Below are 19,935 nucleotides of genomic sequence, written 5' to 3' on the forward strand. Positions count from 1 at the left end.
TTGTGCAACAGGTGTGATAGAAAAATTGTTGCTTTTCAATAATTTGGATTAAAAGCTGTCACAGATGTATGCAATAGATGTAGTAATTCCTGAGTTATTGGTGACTTTGGAAGGATTTGTAACTTCTCAGAACTTTGCCCATGTAAATATCCAGATGTTGGATGAATTTTGAGTTGAATATGTCAGAAGACATTTTATAAATGGGTTTGCTTGTGTTGCGTGAATGGGTTTGAGCCCCTCTGCTGCAGATTAACCTACCATTTTTAAGTTCTGTGTACTGACGGGTGGTTATAGATGGCTAAACATAAAACTAGATAAAATATACTGAAATATTTTATTGAATGAAAAGTCAGGCAAGTAATGTGTTCCTGTATGCAAGTCATGCTGTACATGGAGGCACTGAAGGCAGATAGTATGTCTCTGGGACAGGAGTAACTCCATGCCTGGACTCTCAGTTAGCAGGGGTAGGATTATTTTTTTCCGTCCCCACATATCTCTTCTCTGTTTTCCCTGAAAGCTGCTCTTAGAAAATGGATGTTTGATAAAACTTGGATTGGGTCTGCAAAACCCTGTGGTTGGAAAAGAAGCTATCAGAATGGAGATGTGCAGAAACTTCTGAGCCTGAAATGGAATTGTGACAGGACTTAACAAATATTCTTGCATCAAGCAGCATCTACAGACCACCCACCTCCAGAGAGCATCTTGCAGGAGCTCCAGAGTGGTTTTGTCCCCTATGCTATGACCAGTGGCACTCACTGGTTAGTCAGGAAGGTCTTTTTCAGCTTTTTCTTGCTTCGTCTGACCTATAATTTATTCTCTTTCTTTCATCCTAATTTGTCTGGAATTTTTTTCCTTTATTTGGTTAAAGGGCAGCAAATCAGCATCTCTTCTACAGTGTTCTCTGGTGGCCCTCTCTAGCAGTGATTCTGGGATTTAGGTCATGTGGATGCTGTGACTGGAGGCACTCAGTACCTGAGGGGAGTAACTTCAAATCCTTTATCCTTGCAGCCACCTCCAAAGTGTCAGTGAAGGTGGTGCTACAGAGGCTCAGATCTCCTCCTCATGCCTTATGTAGCCTGATGTTCAGGAGGGTGCTGTGACATCAGGGCCTCTTCAGGGTATGGTGTCGCTGTGAGTCACACCAGTCGCTGCCCTGTCTTTTCCAGGTTGTCACCACTCAGTCCTGTAACTGAACAAGCCTACTGGAAAACAAGCCTTGTATTTCAAAAAATAATCTAGGATTGAGATGGAGCTGACTAGGAGCTCTTTCCATCTCTTAAATAAACTTCTATTTGGGTTAAGGGTGTGGCTAGCTTAATTTCAGAGGTGATGGAACAGTTCAGTTCTGCAGAACATGGGTCTCTCCTGAGTTGAGATTCGACCATGGAGCTATTCTTGCATCCCAGGAGCTTCATTCTGTGTCTTGAAATGTGTGTTTGTGTTTGAATACTGACAGTGCTGTTTCTCTTAGGGTCATCAGCTGGAACATCACTTAAAGCGTGTGGCAGCTTTAAACCTTGGGTGATGGTTTCTATTTCTGTGCAGATTGTCCTATCATGTGTAATTCAATTTCTGAGATTTTACAGATCAGTCTCATACTAATGTCTTTTCTGTGACAGTTTTTTTTCCCTATTCTGTTTGAAAGAGCTTAAGGAATTCTTCCTTAAATATGACCAATTTTAGATGATTGGGGTAGAAGAATGCGTATTCAGGACCAAGTTCACTTTAAAAAGCAGGTGATTAATTATTCTTCAGAGCAGAAAAGAGCGTAGCAGCTGTTTTCAAAACCACATGGAAGTATTCTGGGTAGAAAACCTGGGTTTCTGTTCTTCAGATTCCCTCATGCTGCTCTTTTGGTAGAGGCATAATTGTTCTCATCTACCCATTGGGGAGAACACTGTCACAGAATACAACCCTGTTGGTTCAGGGCTTTGAAATTTCACGTACAAGTCTGGTCCCGTTTACAATATATCTGTTCTTTGTTCCATATGTTTGAAATAGCTCTTGAAATTTCAGAAGCTGTTGCCTTGACTATTCTGTGTGTTTTAAATCCCCATTTCCTGTCGATCCAGAACTTTTGGGGTATAGGAAGGGGAGCTGGCCTTTCTAGACGATAAAGGGATTAAAAAATTACCAGGGCCCTCTTTTTCTTCATTAGCTTGGCTGTTATTCTGGAGAAGTACAAAAACACATGAGATTTAATTTTTGTTTTTCTACTTTTTTTGTGGTATGTGTGGGTGTGTGGGGGTTTGGTTGTTTTGTAGGGTTGTTTTTGTTTGTTTGTTTTTGTTTTGTTGTCTTTTTTTTCTTATCCAGTAGTTCGCTCACATGCGAAGCCTTAAAAAATAAAAGAAGTTATGAAATACTCACTCTTACCTGACCTGAGGAAAGCCCAAAAGTCCTCATGAGTCAATGGTAGCACTGCTGGAGGCAGTTTACAAGGTAGCAAAAGTAATTATAGTAATTCAGTGAATTATTAATCTGTGTGATAGCCATCCAACACCTAAAGAATTATGCTGAATAAAAACCAGCACCAAGTTGTCATGTGAGTTTGTCTTATGAATGAAATTACTTTTTTGTGGCTGAGGTTATAAAAAAACAAATACAATTGGTCTTTACTGAGAGTGTTAATTCTTGCTGAACTACTGGCAGAGTCCAGTGTATGTCATGCAGCTTCTTTCTCCAATGAGGGAAGTAAAAAGCAGACTAGTGTTTGGCAGACTAGGCCTAAGTCAGAGATGACAGCCCTTCGGGAAAGGTCTTGATATTGACAGATTTTGGAGCTAAAAGGCAGCAGAAAATACTGTGAGCTGTTCTTTCCCAAAGGTTACCTGGTATGCATGGTGAGCAAGAAGACACTCATTCCTTGTGCTGTTGTTCAGCTTGAAGGTGTATGTCACCCTCTGGTTCTGCCCAAACTTCAGTCTGTTCCTCACCGGCCCAGAGCCCCCTGGGGATGGGCCCTTGGTCACAGGTGACAGCCCTGAGGGCTGTGGAAGTGATTTGTTCTGCACTCCTTTCTTGTCCCAGTTGTCAAAAAAGCTGGTTGTTAAGTTCATGGAGTGTCGAGTTAAACACACTGATTACCACTGCAGGAGTTTACATAATGTGATTCACCTTGCACCTGGTGTCAGCTGAAATGAAAACACACAATTTTATTGCTGGCCACAGCTCAACTAATCACAGACCTGTTAGGAAAGCAGTGACCAGGTTGTTCTTCTGCCTGCATTCATCTTAGCTCCAGATTTTCTGCAGTCAGCAGGCACTCCAGGACACACAGCACTGGTTTTGCTGGGATTTATTTGTTATCTGGTTAGGGATTAATTTTCAATGCCAATGTCTGAAGAAAATGTATTTATAACAATGAAGATATCTTCGTGATCTTGTTTGTTTTCTCCTGGAACCACAGTTACACATACCAGGAGGTCTGAGGACCTGTTTATATGATGCCTTAAGCAGTGTAGGTCATTTTCTTTCTTCTTTTTTGTATTTGTTTTTTAAGTGTTGACAAGAGTAAAACATATGCTGTGGAAAGGTGCAGACACAAAGTTTGAGTCTTTTCATGTGCCCATGGTTGTGTGAACCCTGAAGTCTGATGCTTTTCTTTAGCTCACCTCCTCGTTTTCTTTTCTCCTTAAAAGCTGTAAGTCAGGAACTGCAGTAAGTTTAAAAAGCAAGCAAACAAGAAAACACTCCTCCATCTCAAAAAAACCCACCCCCCCTTTTTTGTTTGTTTGGCTCTCTGTCAGGCCCTGTTGACGGTTTTGTTGCTCTTTGCAATAGGTGCAGTTGCCATTTGGCTGAATCTGGTAAAATAGTCTGAGAGTCACCCTGTGATCAGGAACACTCAAACACAGCTGCAGAAATGTCGTGCAGAAATGTCAGACCTTTTCTGCCATGTTTCCTTTTCTGTATCTTTGGTGTGTGTCGTCCCATTCTTTCAGGGCCTTCTAATGATTTTTTTGTGCATGTGGCAGAAGTTAACATACATTTGGGATTACTGCATCCCTGGAAGTGTCCAAGGCAAGGTTGAATGGGGCTTGGAGCAACTTGGTTTAGTGGAAGGTGTTCCTGCCCGTGACAGGACAGTGGAATGAGATGGTCTTTAAGGTCTCCCCAAGCCAAACCATTCTAAGATTTGGTTACCCTGTGGTAGTGCTGCTTCTGAATGAACCTAGAGGTTCACTACTTGTAGTAGCAAGTAGTAATCCATTTTGGGTTACTCAGTGCACTGCTTTTCTGTGTTTGGAAGACTTGGAAGAATGCAGGAAGCAGAAAGTCTCTTTCTCTATAGTAAAGAAGTAGTTTCAAGGAGGATATTCCGAAGACTGAAAGCTTATGTCGCCACAATTTTTTAATCTAGAAGTATAATTTTGTTTTCTGGAGGAGAGGGTTGTTAATTGACTGAGTCATTGTGTTTAGAAGTTAATATATTTGAGTACTCTTGAACTGTAAATATTTTATGTGGGCTAAATATAAAGAGTTACATAATGACTAAGCTGGCAGTTAGATAATTCAAATAAATAATAGCATGAAAGACAAAAAAAGGAAATGGGAAGAGATGGAATGCAAACAGGAAAGAGAAAGGAAATATGAATGTATCTTTTACTGTGAAGGTTTTGTCATCCTGGGCTCTGTGTGGAAACTTTGTGCTATTTCTGTGCATTTGAATGTAGCTTTATTGCCGATTGTCCTGGTCTGGAGCATAGGTAAGCAAGGAGCACTCACAGTAAATAAAATAACAGCACCTTCTTTTTTATAAAAAATAATGCACAGCGTAGTCAGGATAACTTAGAGACCTTTTGCTTTCATGTGAGTTGGTTGCTGGTAGCACGTTAGTTATGGTTCATACTGAAGAGGACATGAACTAACATGAAAGAAAAAGAGAATTGGGAGAAATGGGACCTTTAGGGTAGATTTCAAAAAAAGGTCTTCGGCCATTATTTGGGCAGAATTGTACCCAGTGGAGGAGATGGTGCTGCTATTTGTGAGGTATTAATTCTTGTTTGAAACTTGGCTGACCTGCCAAGAATAGAGAAGGAAAATGATTTTGTCAACGAGTTGTAGCAAGAAATGAATAATTTACCGTCTAAATCTGCCTTTGTTTGAGACCTTACGTGATTGTAAATTTGGGGGTTGTTGCATTCCAAATAGGATGTGTTTGTTCTTGGTTTGTAATTTGTGGCACAACAGTACTAACTAGTTTTAGGTATTGTAGTCATAGCAGTTATTTGATGGTGACCGTGGGGAGTAACCCCAGGGTCGTGCTGTCTCTACTGGAAGAAGGGTCTCAGGGAGATGATGGAAGGAGGCTTTCCTGGGCTGTGGAGATGCTGCTGTATAGGAAGGGACAGGGCCACTGTGAGTGAAGGGGTTTATAAATGGGAACAGCATTACAGAAACAGGAGAAGAGAAGCACTATTGGGTTTGTATGTGTGGAAATCCTAGACCTTAAATGTATTACTAGGGTTGTATTGCCAACCCCTGGGTCAGGGCAGTGACAGCAATCAGAACCTATTAACTGAGATCAGAGAAACTGCACATTTGGGGTAGTTCTAGGGGAAGATTCCAACTGCCTGGACAAAGACCAGTTCTCTACCTCCTCAGGAGGTGAGGCAGAGAGTAATGCACTCAGTAAATGACTGCTTCCTGTAGCAACCCAGTTTAAACGCTCAAGAGAAGTTCCTTTTTGGAGTGTTATGATTTATAGGACCAACAAGAGTTGGTTCGATGAACTTTAAGCTAGTATTGGGTTGGCTTGTAGCAACCACAGTACAATTAGATATAGCTGATTAGAAAGGGACAGCAGCCAAAATAAATCCAGCACATGGATATTCAATTTCAAGAAATCAAAATACCTAAAAATGAAACAAGTAGTTTAAAAATCCCCCAAATCTTGAAAAGATATGTCCAGAAAATAAGCAGCCTACAGGGAACTTGGAGGCTGTTTAAAAAATTGTGTCAGAAGACAAGATTACTGTTTGAAAGCAAACAAATTGGTGTATGTATCCCCTCCAATATCCCTGCGTGGCTCCATGGGAAAACTAAAAAACCATCATGGGGAAGAGATGAGCATTTAAAAAAAAGAAAGTGTGGCAGGTGAGAGCAGGAAAACATGTTCCATGGCAGGTAAAATGTAAAATGAGAATTAAAAAGGGTGAAAAAGAAGTTGAAGAGCACCTTGGACAGCAGGCTCGAACCAGTAGTAATATATTCTCCGAATTCATCAAGAGCAGGAATCCAGGTAGTGATTATGTGGGACTGCTCAGTGGTCAAGGCTGGTGGAAGGGGCACCTATGGTGTAATGGAGAAGCTCAGTTAATTCCTTGTTCTCACTGTTAGAGCTAAAGGTGGGCTTTAGGGGACATCCAGGGAACACCATACAGATGACTGACTTTCACAGCAATAAGATTGGTACAGTTATGAAGGACAAAACCACTGCTTACTGGAAAGTACAGAGTCAGTATGGCTTCTGTGCAGGGAAATTCCACCTTGTTAATGTCCTGGAATTCTGTGAGTGCATGGGTAGATGGAAGCTACAGGTATAATCAGATTTTCAGAAGACATTTGACAAAGTTGTATTAAAGAAGCCAGGTTTCCCCAGGCTTGGAGAAGAGGTGCTCTATCAATGGAAGCTGCTGGAAGCAGAGATTTGGACTGCAGGGCACCTCACGAGGTGCTCACAGAAGGTGGGTGGCTCAGGATCTTACCCACTGCGGTTTTGAAAATGTGCAGTGGTGGACATTTCATCACCCCTGTGCGACACTATTGCAGTGCAGACCTCTCACAAGGTAAATAAATTTTTCCTCATGTTGCCCTGGAATTTTCCTTGTTGTAAGAGACTGTTACCTCTTTCTCTAGTCTCTTGAGTCTGGCTGTGTCTTTTCTATACCTTTTTTAGTCTAGCTTGAGACAAGCCTTCCTTGCTGCCAGGACTCACAGCTGACTCACACTGTACTTGTCCACCAGGACTTTTCAGGTTCTTTTCTGCATAGCTGCAGCCTCTCGGTTTGTTCCCAACCTGTCCTGTGGGGTTACCCCATCCCTAGGGCAGCACACAACTCTTGCCCTTGTTGAATGAATTTCCTTGGTTCCTGCCAGCCCGTTCTTCTCCCAAGTCATAGTCCATCTGAATTACAGCTTTGCTTTCCAGGCTTCTGTACTTCATCTCCCAGTTTGGTCTTTCCACAGATTTCTTTTTTTTTGGAAGGAACCTTCTGTGCTCTTGCACTTGTCATGATGAAGATGTTAATTCTGTGTCCACTCTAATCTCTTGTGGGTAGCTTTTTGTTACCAGCTGCTAGTTAGATTGTAGACCTGTAGTCTCAGTCCTTTGAACCTGGCAGTCCAGGCCGTTTTCCTATGGAGAGGAGTCTGTCCATAGTTTATACCTTCCTAGTATGGCTGCAAACATGCCAAAGGACTCTGCATTACTGAAAGGAGACACAGAAGATTTAAAGCTCCTTATTCCACAGAGCAAATAATTTCATCAGAGAGGGCAGTCAGATTGGCCAGGCACCGTTTGCCTCTTGTTTGTTACCAGTCTCTTGCTTGACCTTCATGTGCGTGTGAATGGTCTCTGTGGGGATTTGCTCCACAGTCCCCTGAGATGCTGGGAGGAGACAGACAAGTCTGACTGGCCTCTTTCTCCCTTATTTCCTGTCTTGAAGGTGACATTTGCCCTTTTCTAGTCATAAGTCACCTCCCAGATTGATACGGCCTTTCTAAAATGATAAGAAGCAGATCCTTCTCCTGTTTGGTTTTACAGAGTTGTGTGTGTCCAGTTTTCTTAAGGCAGTCTCTAACTTCATCTTTCTCTGCTGTTAGTGTCTGGGAGCAGCAGGGTCACCTGGTACCCAGGGTCAGGCAGGTGGATCCCCAGGAGGCAGCTTTGTGATCAAGCTGGGAAGTCACATTTGTAGCTCGGGCGGGGGCCAAAGGGGAGAGCTGCAACTTAAAGAGAAACCTTTGCTGATGCCTCCAGTAGAGCTTTCTGGAAAAGCTGTCCCCAAGGTCACCAGCTGTACTGTCTTGGCCCTGAGCCCAGGTAACCAAACCCCTAGGAGGGGGTATATTTACTGGGGTGACACTTTCTCCCTCCAAGCTCTACTGTGAGGCACAAGGACTTGGGAGGCCTCAGCAGACCTTGATGGTAAAGCCTGAAGCAAGGAAGACATTGAATGCCTCAGCCCTTCCTGTGTCCTTGGTCACTGGTTGCCTGCCTGCTCAGCATCTACCCAGCAGTTTTCTTGGCCTGTTGCTGCCAGTGTGCTCACAGGAGCACTAATGTCCTTCTTGTACTTTGGATCCCCAGCCAGATTTGAGCCAGCCAAGATTTTGATCTGTGCATGCTTCAGCAGTTCTGATGAAGACCTCATAGGTACCTAGTCTTTGCCTGAACTCCCAGATTCTTCATTTTTGATCTTAGTCAGAAGTTCTCTGTCCAGTCAAACTGTCCTCCTTCTGCATCTGCTCATTTTCCTGCTTGTTGGGATGGACTGCCCTTGTGCTTGGGGGAAACTGTCCTTGAGGATCAGCCATTGCTTCTCCAGCCCCCCCCCCCCCAGCACCGTACAGATCAGATCAGTCTTCTGAACAAACTGGGAGCAGGCTGGTTTTGTCACTTGTCATCTTCACTTCTCCTGGGACCTTGAACTCTTACCTTGTCTCATCACCACCTAAAAAAATGATCTTCAACGCCTTGAGAAGCCTGACTTTTGTTCCCCCCACCATGTTGCTCTCACAGTGGATGTTGGGGTGGTTAAAGTCCCTCTGAACTGGGGTCTGCAATCACAAGGTTTCTTCAGCTGTTTAGAGATGGCTTTATTCAGTTTTCAACATCCACAGTATTCTACTTTCTTGGCTACCCTTATTCTGTCCATCATCCTGTAGCAGAGCTGGTTTGTCTGAGCATTTTTGTCACCTTGTCTTACCTGTGCTGTCCCCTACTTGTTGGATCTTCCCTGACAAACCTAGTTAAAAGCCCTCTAACTCCATGAGCAAGTCCAGGGAGCAGAGGACAGGGCTCAGTAGTCACTGCAAAGGCTGGGGAAGAGACAGTACTCTTGGTGTTGGTGCTTAGACTAGGTTTGTCCAACATGTTCACCGGTGATCTGGAGGAATGAATGACCAGTGAAATCTCTGAAGTTTACTCATGTTACTGAAGTTTTGAGTTGTAAAAAGCCACACCAAAGGCAAAAGGAGACCACCAGACTGAGTGATCAAGAAGTGACAGAAGAGCTTCGGTGTAGATGAATTTACAAGAAATTAAGGTAATGAACATGAATACAGTTTAGATTGCTTTACCTAAATTAAGGGTAATTCATGTAGGGAAAAACAATCTAAACCCTTCCTACAGGAGACTGAACTCAGAATGGGCAGTTGTGACTCCAGGAGAACATGAGGGTATGATGGGTCACTGCAGTGATTGCTCAGTGTAAGCGGCAGCCAAACAAAACGTCGGTGGTGTTGGTGGTGTTAGGAAAGGTATTGGAGACAACAGACTAAGACATTATTTTACTTCTCTGTACTAAAGCTGTAGTTGCAGCCACATCTCGTCTATGATGTGGAGCTGTGGTTGCTGTGTCTCAAGAGGGAGCAGAATAGTGACCATAGGGGATGAAGCAGATCCTTACCAAGAGAAGCTGAAGGCTGGGACCCTGATTTGGAGAGAGAACATGATCAAGCTTCACAAAATCCTGAAGGCAGGGAACGTGCCTGCCCAAAGCCAAGCTGTTCACCCAGTTCTGCTGTACCAGGACTGAAAAAGCCCTTGGAAAGCTGGTGGAGGTGGCCAGGCTCACACACGTCCTGCTGGTGGCATCTGCTGGTGCTGCTCTCAGGGGCAGCATGGACTGGGTGAGATGGACCCTGTGTCTGCTCCAGACGGGTGTTTCTGGGCTCCCATCTGCCTCTGCCAGCAGGACTGATGCTGTGTGAAGCAAATGGTGTAATAAATCCACTCAATTATAAGCAATGGCTCCTACTGAGCAGCTGAGCATTGAACACCATCATTTAAACTGGTTTTTTTCCCAGTAAAAAATCTCAAATATCCAATACTTTATTCTTAAATTTTTTTTGGAGCAGGTTACTCTAGCAACTGGTGTTGCTAAGACACAAATGACTACAGATGTTCTCAGAACTGATTGCACTCTGATAAACACCATGTCTACCTCTAATACAAAATAACAAACCCCCCTAAATTAACTGTAGTCACAACCTTTTTAATAAAATCTTGGTGAAGATTGTGTACTGAAACAGTTTCTCTAACAGAACTGTAGGTGCATTTCATGGTAGCCTCTGGTGTTAGCCACATGACTTTTTGATATGTATGAGTGAAATCTTTTATTGAAAATAAAGTTTAGAGCTTCATAATGTCATTAATTCCTTTTTGTGGTTATTGTGATGCAAATTTGCTGTCTTACTCAGAGAGGTTTATAATGTTCAGTCTTTTTTTCAGGAAATGTCCTAATCTACTAGAATGTTTCTGAAGTAGCTTTTAGGAATTAAAGGCAGAGTGTGTTGCTGTTGGGAAGTTTGCTTTAAAAACCGTGGAAGTCAAAGCAACATTTTTTTTTCTGTCCGGAGCTGAAGCTCTAGAAATTTGCCACCCATTTATCAATTACCTGAAACACAAGAATGTATATGAGCCACGAGATTCTGAGTACTGCACCCTGTGTGGTCTTCAGAAAAAAATCCATCGGGTCTCACTGCAGAAACAGAGGAGGGGATCAACTCCTTGACCCGTCTAATGTTTCTGTAAATCACTGTGCGTTTGTTTTGTCACAGAAGGGTAACAGTTCCATGTTCTTGTGTCCTGTGAGTGATGCACAGTGGCTCTAACAGGAATCTCCGCATGATTTCTGGGCTTGGTGGGAGTTGTTTTTCTTGATGATGAAGTTATTTCCAAATCTTCCTTTTGTGAAAACAGTTCTTCTTCCCCATTAAAAATTTCCCTACTGTGTTTCAAAATTAAATTGAAAAAGCATTGCATAAGAAGTGGGAAAACAAACTGCATGTGTCGAGCAGAGTGATCTGCAGACAGCTCTTAACGCTGATAGCCCTTCAAGGATCTAAAAATTATGGGGAAATGCCTGTGGAACAGGCATTGCTTAGGGTAAAACTAGATTTGTATTTCCACATTTAATTTCAGTTATTTTCTCATGTATTTATTTCTTTCTTATTTATTTCTCACAATTTTTTCCCATTTTAAGGTTACGAAATTTTGATCAGACCATGATTCTTCAGTCCTACAGGACAGCATTTAGAGGCTTGTCATGGCCACTCATACCTTCTGAAACAGGGCATAAAAAGTGCCTTCCTTGTAACTTCTACAGTGTTTGATTGTGCAACATACTGGCTGATAAAGAAGGGAAGAGAGAGAGAGCATGGAGAGAGAGCAAGGAACCATGCAGCAGCACTCACAGCAAAGGTTTATTCTCCTGGTCATCACAGGATTTTGCAGATACCCGTGTGTGTGCTGCGTGGGTGCGTGTGGGTGTGTGTGGAGGGGGCAAAAAGCAAATAGCAGAGTATCAGTCCCTGCCATGAGCTCTGCTGGCTTTGTTCAAGACAGGGAATCAGCAGGCTCGTGCGTAGCCCAGCTTTCATTCATTAACTCAAGTCCTTTTTCAGCTCTGCTGCTGAAGAAGGAAACTAGGAGAAACTGCATAGAAAGGGAGTGGATTTAATGAAAGAAAGCTTGAGGTATAGTGCCTCGAGGAAGGATTTTAGAGAGAATTTTCAAGAATTATTTTGGAGAGCAAGACTGTTGGAGGAGCTGGTCGTTGATAATCTTAGAAAGTAGGACTTGTGGGGGACACCACAAGTGAAGGTAAAAATCCTAGTTCCTTTTCTCTGTTACCTCAGTTGATTTCAAACACTGGAGTAAGGGACTTATCTCCATTCGTTTTGCAGCTGTGGGGTGAGGATCAGACAGGGGCTGTGCAGCCTGAGTGTGACACTTATAAATTAACTCCTGCACACAATGGGAAGGAGGGGGTGTGTCCTGCTACTGCCAGCTCTGCTTGTGAGAGAAGTGACTTGGCAGAGGTATTTCCTTCCATGGTGGGAGGAAAGCTCCCTGGGCCCCTCCTGCTCGCTCTGCCTCTCTGCACATCACCAGGCTTGCGTTATCATGGTCCGCTGAGTCCCTTTTCCTTAGAGTACCTTCAGTGTTTTTTGATTTTCTAGTCAGACTCACCAGATTGAACATTTTACACACTGATATACTCGTTCATTTCCTTTGCATCAGTGCGATGTTACAACTCATGAAGAATTTCCATGATCTTTGTTTTGCCTGTTTCAAAGCAAAATGAGAGATTCTTCAAAACTTTAGAGAATGACTGTTTTTGCCAAATCCTCAGGAGAGATCCTGTGGGAGCAGGCACCAGGCTGAGTATGCTGCCTTGGTATAGTCAGAAAACTAGTCTGCTTGTGAATAACAAGCTGGAAATATTTTAGCAGCTTGGCAGGTGAAATACTATCACAGTTGGATGTAGGAATGCTGAGATACGGGCAAGGATAAAATACATCCATGTCCCCGATGTGGAGGGGCACAGCCACTGCCAGCAGAGGAGATGACTGAGTGAATTTTGCCTGAAGATTAAAACTTAAATCATGAACCTTCAGAATGAAAAGCACTTGGAAGCTCTGCAGTGCATGGTAATGTGCCAAGTTCTGCTCTTCTCTGACAGATGCTGTTTGTTGTGTGGTGAGTGGCACAGAGTGAAAACATATTGCAAGGAAAAGCCCTGCTCCAGTTGGGATATGTCTTGGATTGCTTTGGCTCCACGCTTCGATCCTGTGTGTGTATAATGCATGGGACATTAATGAAATGCTCCACTGGAAAATATGGGAAGCCTAGACTATTCTGCTGCCTAATATATATATATTAATTGCTATTCATTGTAGGGTGCTGCCCCTTGAATAACTAAGGAGTGGAAATAACTGCAAAACATTATAGCTAGTGCTGTAAAAGATAATAAGAATGTTTCTATAAATACATGCTACACCACTTAGACAAGTCTCTGGGGCCGGATGGGATCTGGCAAAGGGCACTGATGGAGCTGGCAGAAGGTATTCACTTCCATCATTTCCCAGCCTCCCTGGCTAACCAGGAAGGTCCCACTTGACTAGATACTTGCAAATGTGATGCCCATCTACAAGAAGGGTCAGAAGAAGGATCTGGAGAACTACAGCCTGACCTGAGTGCTGTGGAAGGTTGTAGAACAGATCACCTGAAGTGCCATCACATGGCACCAGGACAACCAGGGGATCAGGCCCAGCCAGCACAGGTTTTGGAAAAGCAGGTTGTGCCTGACCAACCTGATCTTCTACAAGGTGGTTCGCATAGGGAAAGGCTTTGGATTGTCTACCTTAGTAAAGTCTTTGACACCATTTCCCACAGCATTCTCCTGGAGAAACTGGCTGCTCAGGGGATGGACAGGTGCACTCTTTGCTGGGTTTAAAACTGACTGGACAGCTGGGCCCAGAGCGTGGTGGGGAATGGAGATACATCCATCTGGGACGGGGCACTGGTGCTGAGTTCCCCAGGGCTTGATGTTTGGGCCAGTCCTGCTTAATATCTTTATTGATCATCTGGTCAAGGGGATCGAGTGCACTCTAAGCAGGTTGGCAAATGACACCTAGAAGCTGAGGGAGCTGGGGGGGCTCAGCCTGGAGAAAAGGAGGCTCGGGGGGGACCTTCTGGCTCTGCAACTCCCTGACAGGAGGGGGGGCTGGGGGGGGGGATCAGGCTCTGCTCCCAGGGAACAAGGGATGGGACAAGAGGAAACGGCCTCAAGCTGTGCTAGGGAAGGTTTAGACTGGATATTAGGGAAAATTTCTTCCCTGAAAGGGTTGTCAAGCCCTGGCACAGGCTGCTCAGGGCAGAGTTCCCATTCCTAGAGGGATTTAAAAGACAGGTGGGTGTGGCACTTGGGGATATGGGTTAGTGGTGGCCTTGGCACTGCTGGGTGGTGGTTGAACCCAATGATCTTGGAGGTCTTTTCCAACGTAAATGGTTCTATGATTCTATGGTTTTATTTCAACTTTCTGTTTAATAGATATGATTTCATTACCCCAACCAAAGCTTTGTTTTTAGGGAAATAGTGACTGTTTTAAAGTAATATAAGACCATAGTCAATCAGCTTTTTTTCTAATCAGTATAATTACTGCTTGTTGGTTTTATCACAGTATCCCGACTTTAATTATTTACAGTGTGGGAGAACTGTTTCTTGGCCGAAATTTTATATTCAAAACCAAGGCAGATGGCTTGAAAAGCACAAAATGAAAGTAAATAACAGTCTAGCCTGGTGCTCATAGTGGGCAGCTTTCAGAAATTCTATCCAGAGTATCTAGCTTAAGAGAGCCTGACCAAGCTAGACTTTGTATTTTAGGATTTTTAAGACAGGATTTAGTGCAAGAAACTGTACATCACCTGTCAGGTAAATTAAGCATCGAGATGTGCATAGCAGAAGGCAAGCAGCTGCTGGGAGCAGTTCTGCAGCCCATTCCTCTGCTCCGATGCCTTCTGGTTTGAAGTTTAGATGGTGTGGCTCCATAAATTGGTCAAGCAAAATGTAATGTCACACAAAACACCGATCCTTGATGTTTTGCATTGTTGGTGTTCTATGCAAGTTGGAATTAAACAGGATGGTTATTCAAAACAATTCTAGATGAAATAAAAAATAGTGTTTAATTCACATATTACAGAATAGTTTTCTTCAGGTAATTAACAAAAATCAGACCATAAGGGGAAAAAGTGTGGTACTTTGCTGGTTTCCAGGAGCAGAACACTGGACTAATTTTTCTGAATGTTTCTTTCATTGCTACAGCTCATTTGATGGCTTCTTGCGCACTTGGTTCCATTTTGTACTCATTTTCTCATTCACAAGTCCAGTGGCCCACAGAAGCATTCTCACCATCTGAGTCTGCTTTTGAGACCTTCTTCACACAGAAATAAGAATAGATATGTAGATGGGAAACATGACCAAACCCCAGCTGCCCCCAGAGCTGTCCATCACTGCTTCCTTCTCCGTGGAGCTGAGCAGGCACAGTCCCCTCGGGGAGCAGCACCTGCGGCCACCACTGGCACCCCCATGGGTGTGACTGCAGCAGTTTGGACTCTGCAGAACTGAACTTATCAAAGATCTGCTTTGATACCTCTGCTGTTTTGGTCACTTCGGGTTTAAAAATGTTCCGTGATAAACTGTGTGATAAGCTTACCTGAAGTGCAGTTACTTTGAGTTTTATGCAAGTTAAAAATCTAATTTCAAGATTTGACATGCTACCCCCCAAAAACCAGAGTTGTTTATTTTCAGTTTTTAAAAATCATCTTTGTTGCTGGTGAGCTGCTGTCTCAGACTGTTCCTCTGTGGCAACTCAGGCTGAGCAGGTGCAAGGTTTCTGGGAAACCCAAGCCCTGGGCAATACAGACCCTCTGCTGCTGGATGAGGAGGCACCCGGAGGGGCTCAGGGCCCTGGGGCACATGCCTGCCCAAGGGCTGGGGCTGGCTGATAAGCAGTGGGGGATTAACTGTGTTGGAGGGGGCTGTTGGGGACATGAGTGAGGCAGGAGCAGCTGCTCCCCGGATCCTCTTCCCCGTGGCCTCGGCGCTGGAGCTGTCAGCAGCTTCACTCAGCCCCTCTGTGCGGGAGGACAGGGGCACACAGAGGGGCTCCGTGCACAGAGATGATGTCAGGGAGGGGTTCTACCTGTGCCTATGGTCCAAGGACTCTCCATGCTTGTGCCTGGCCACAGGAAGCCCTGTGGCTGCTCTGCAGGAGAACCTCATGACTGGGTGGGTGATGCAGATGAAAAGGCTGTGTAGCTGTATGTGTATCACCGTGACTGATGTCTCTGCTTCATCAAAGTGAAACATCAAGTAAATGGTAAAATTAGGGTTTCATTTCCTATGGCTGTAGCTGAAAAGGGTCGTCCTGCTGCTCTGCTTTTGTGCTCTACCTGAGCCCATCCTGCTGGCTCCCTCGGCACAGGGCTGTGCAAGGCCAGAGCTGATTGCTCTGACACCAGCTTCGTAAAAAGGTTGTGCTTGGGTCCCTCTGGTTTTCCTTTCTTTCCTTTTTCTTTCTTTTCCCTTAGCAGGAGGGTCAGATTCCAGATCCAGGCTGCTGTTGAGCCACACAAGCCTTTGGTGGCCATGAAGGAGGGAGTGTGATGCAGGTAGGAGTGGGCTGCTGGAGGTGGGGAGGGGCAGGAGCTCTCCCTTCAGCAGCAGTTTGTGCTGTGGTGTGAGAGGGGGCTGCCCTCACCCCTCACTCTCAGGTGTGGGGCTCAGTGCCTCCCTGTCCCTGAGACACACACGCTGCTGCTCGTTCTGGATCAGGACAGCCTCGGGCACACCTGGAGTACGAGGTGTCCCTGGGAGAAGGTGTGAAGCCACTAGAGGCCAAGTTCTCACTTGCCATTGAGGCAGGCACTTGCTGTTCATCTGCTTTGGTTCAGTCATCTGCTTCCAGGTGCTTCCCACTTGTTTGAGAAGGGAGTTTTGTTCACAAGTGTAACATATTCCAGTGGGACTCCGGGAATCTTTTTGTCTTGTAATTATTTAAATCCTTCTCAAAGTCAAAATTAAAGAACTACTCACAGCTTTTAAGCAAAGCATGGAATGGGAAGTTGCTGCTGTATGGATCAGTGGGATGTGAAATATTTTTCCATACTGAAGAGTTTCATCTGGGATTTTTCTAAGAAATTACACAACAAAACAGCGTCAAATAATGAAAGTGAGGGACAAGTCAGGACCTCTTGGTTTCAATTTCAACTCTTCTTGTTCTTGACCATTGTATTCTGTGCTCCTGTTTATAATCTGTGAGTGCTGCAATTTCTCTTCAGTCCTGATTTTCCTCTTATTCTCTTTTATTCCCACCAAAACAGTAAAAAGGAAATAAGATTTAGATTTAAAATAAGGCTGATTGAAACAGATGAAGAAAAAACTGTAAAGGTAGCAGTAGTCCTTTGTATTGTGGACTTTCTTGTGTGTTGTGAATAGGGTCATTTCCAAAGAACCTGAGTTATGGAACAGACTAATTTTGAATTCGGTTGCCTTACAGTTCAGGCAATAAAGAGTAAATAGCTTTGATTAGGGGCGGCAGCCTTACAAAATCCTCAAACCCTCAATGAAATTTTACCCTGGCGTATATGATACACCCTGCCACTTAAGACCTGTCCTCAAATAAGGGAGAAACCCTTTGTGTTTTCGTGGTTAATCTGAAATTATTCCGGGCTGCAGAGCATCCCTGTGGCTGGCACGTGGGACTGTGCCGCGGGCGGGCTGCACGTGCTGCCAGGTTAAGTAGGTCTGGCAGGGGCCGGGGGGGAACGGAACTGTGGTTTTCAGGACGCTGGAAAGTTGTTTCTGTAAACTAGTTCAGTCACTTTATGTGGGGACAATTCCATGATTTGAAGGTGCCTGGATGCTCCTGACAGGATGGGAAAACAGAAAGTCCTAGTGGAGGGAGCGGCGAGTAAATGGCCTTTCACGTTTCCCCTGAGATTTACAGTTGGAGTTTTGGGGCTGTGGAGGCAGCAATAGGTACCTATGACCAAAAGGCACTGGATTTCATTTCTTCCAACCCACCTCGTGTTTTGCAGCATTTCTTCTGATTTCTGTTCTCCCCTGAGGATGTGCTGTGTGTACAGGAACGTGCCACATGTGTGTGGCAGAGCAGGCACTGCTGGGGTGGCATGGGAGACACCTTTTGCTGTTGGTGCAGCTCAGGGGAGGCTGCTCTGAAGAGGTTGGGGTTGGTTTTAATAAAGTGGTGTCCAAATGAGAAGGGGAAAAAACAGACACACGTGCCACATGGCTCATGCACATTAGGTGGGCAGAGGGGGGAGCCAGGAGGACATGGGCCTTTATCTTTTGCCCAACAAATTGCAAAAATTAATCAGGTTGTGAAAATAATCTGCGAAATTTCCTTTTCATGATTTTAAACTCCTGAGCAGTAGCAGCTCTTTGGTGTAGTGTGTAAGATCTCTCTGCTAAATGTTTCCAAAATAAAAATTATTTTATAAAATGTCATCAAACTTCTCTTTTTGAAAGGTGCAATCGAAATAATGAACTGGCTTTGTGAATTTGGCAAGGAACAGCACCATGTGTAAATGCATTTAGGTGTACAGTCTTGTCCTGATTTTTTTTTGATTGTTATATAAATGTTCTAAATTAAAACAGGTTAGATTGAATCATGCTGTTTACTGACCTAGTAGAGCAGACTCGATCATTTACAGTGTCTGTAAAATCATGGTGCACGTGTCTGATTGGTATGTTAGCTTCTGCAGTCAGTGTGGCCCAAGTAAATGATGTAGAAATGTGCCATGTGCATGAAAAATCTGTATCTTCGAAGCTTAAAGCTAAATCCCTTGTTTATGAAATCTTTCCATTTATGAATTTTGTCTTTTATTTGGGAGATGGCAACATGAGTTTTGTGGGAGGAGTATATAACAATTAATGTTCTGATAGCCTACATGATAAGCCCCCAAAAAGTACATAAAGCTATGAACACCTTTTCTTGACAGGCCTTGAAGACTGCTGAGGAACACACGATTTGAATCATTTAAGCATTAAAATAGTAATACCCATGGAAGAACCACAAGACTTACCTGAACAACCAGTAAGTACATTTAAAAAAGGCTGAAAATGAAAATATAAGACAAATTGGTGATCTCACAAATTCAGTATACAGTTATTTTAATCAATATTGGAAAAGAAGGCTTATTCTTAGTATATTTATCCAGAGGAGAAAGAGCATTTTGCTGCTAGTAAAATGTGCTGTACATTTATTTACTATAACTGTGCAGGCAATAGTAATAAGGCAATAGTTATGTATGATTGAACTCTATAATGTTTCTATGCAAAATAATTACTTGTTATGCTTAGAAAACCAGACTATTTCAAACCTGTTGTAGAGAAAATGAAATTCACTATTTTGGGGACAGAATCAGCATGCTGGTTATTACAGGGTATATAGTTTTTAATTCTTGTTGTGCTTGAGATCTTGAAAAGATCTGTGATACGTTGTTTCCACCAGTAGAAAGCATTTTTTTAAAGCTTAATTTAACAGTGTGTTGGAGTAGGGAAGTATGTTGGAAGGTAAAAATTGCTACATATTTGTGAAGTATTTGCAGTACTGTTTGCATTATCAATAACTGGTATTATCACAGCACAGAAGTGTTGGGTAGAATAATTATCAATACAGCATGAGATGAATTAAATTAGTATATCTAAAATATAATAGCATAGGAATTAAGTAGAAATGTTTGTATTAATGCTCTGTTTCCCAGTTAAACCTGATGGAAACTCAGTGAGAAATTGCCAAGTTAACTTTGAGAGTGAAGCTTATTGAAATTTTGCAGACCTTGTCAACTGCACACAAAACCAGAATAATGTACTGAGGGCACTTTGGGGGTGTTCTCATTGGAAAGATTTTGATGCTTTTTTAATGTGAGAATTTTATGTTGTTCAGTTAAATTAGTTAAAAAATACATTGTAATGTCATTTGTACAATTTTATGACTTAGGAAAGTCAAGTGGAAACGTAAATTTACAATTGTTCAGAACCTTGCCCGCCATAACCTGCAGATGATGGGCCTGAGTAATATGCACAAAATGTGTAACGAGCAGCAAAATCATATAGTTTGAACTCCAGCTATTGGTAAGATTTAAGACTGAATTGTCTGTGTTAAAAAAAGGAAATACCTTTAATTACATCCTCATGTGATGAAAGCTGTCTTTATTCTTCAGGGCATGAGACATAGGGTACAGCTAATTTTCAGTACTTGGAAGCATCCTCTAAGCAGATTGTGCTGTGATTTTTCAGCTGAATATTTTCTCAGGAATTTCTTTGAAGTACCCGATGCCAGTCAGTCATTCTGCAACAGAATATCAGACTAGATCGATCACAGAGAGTAAGTGAG

General features: G+C 43.3%; 1 protein-coding gene across 1 annotated transcript in view; it reads left to right on the forward strand.

Moving 5' to 3' along the window:
* EYA3 (EYA transcriptional coactivator and phosphatase 3) overlaps nt 1–19,935 on the forward strand; it is a 55,705-nt gene that overhangs the window by 1,322 nt on the left and 34,448 nt on the right. Inside the window, 1 exon segment of the mRNA XM_032709863.1 lies at nt 18,539–18,633. Within this exon segment, the coding sequence (XP_032565754.1) occupies nt 18,601–18,633 (33 nt within the window). The 5' untranslated portion in view covers nt 18,539–18,600.

This window comes from Chiroxiphia lanceolata, chromosome 24 (genome assembly GCF_009829145.1).
Source record: "Chiroxiphia lanceolata isolate bChiLan1 chromosome 24, bChiLan1.pri, whole genome shotgun sequence".
NCBI classification, from domain to species: domain Eukaryota; kingdom Metazoa; phylum Chordata; class Aves; order Passeriformes; family Pipridae; genus Chiroxiphia; species Chiroxiphia lanceolata.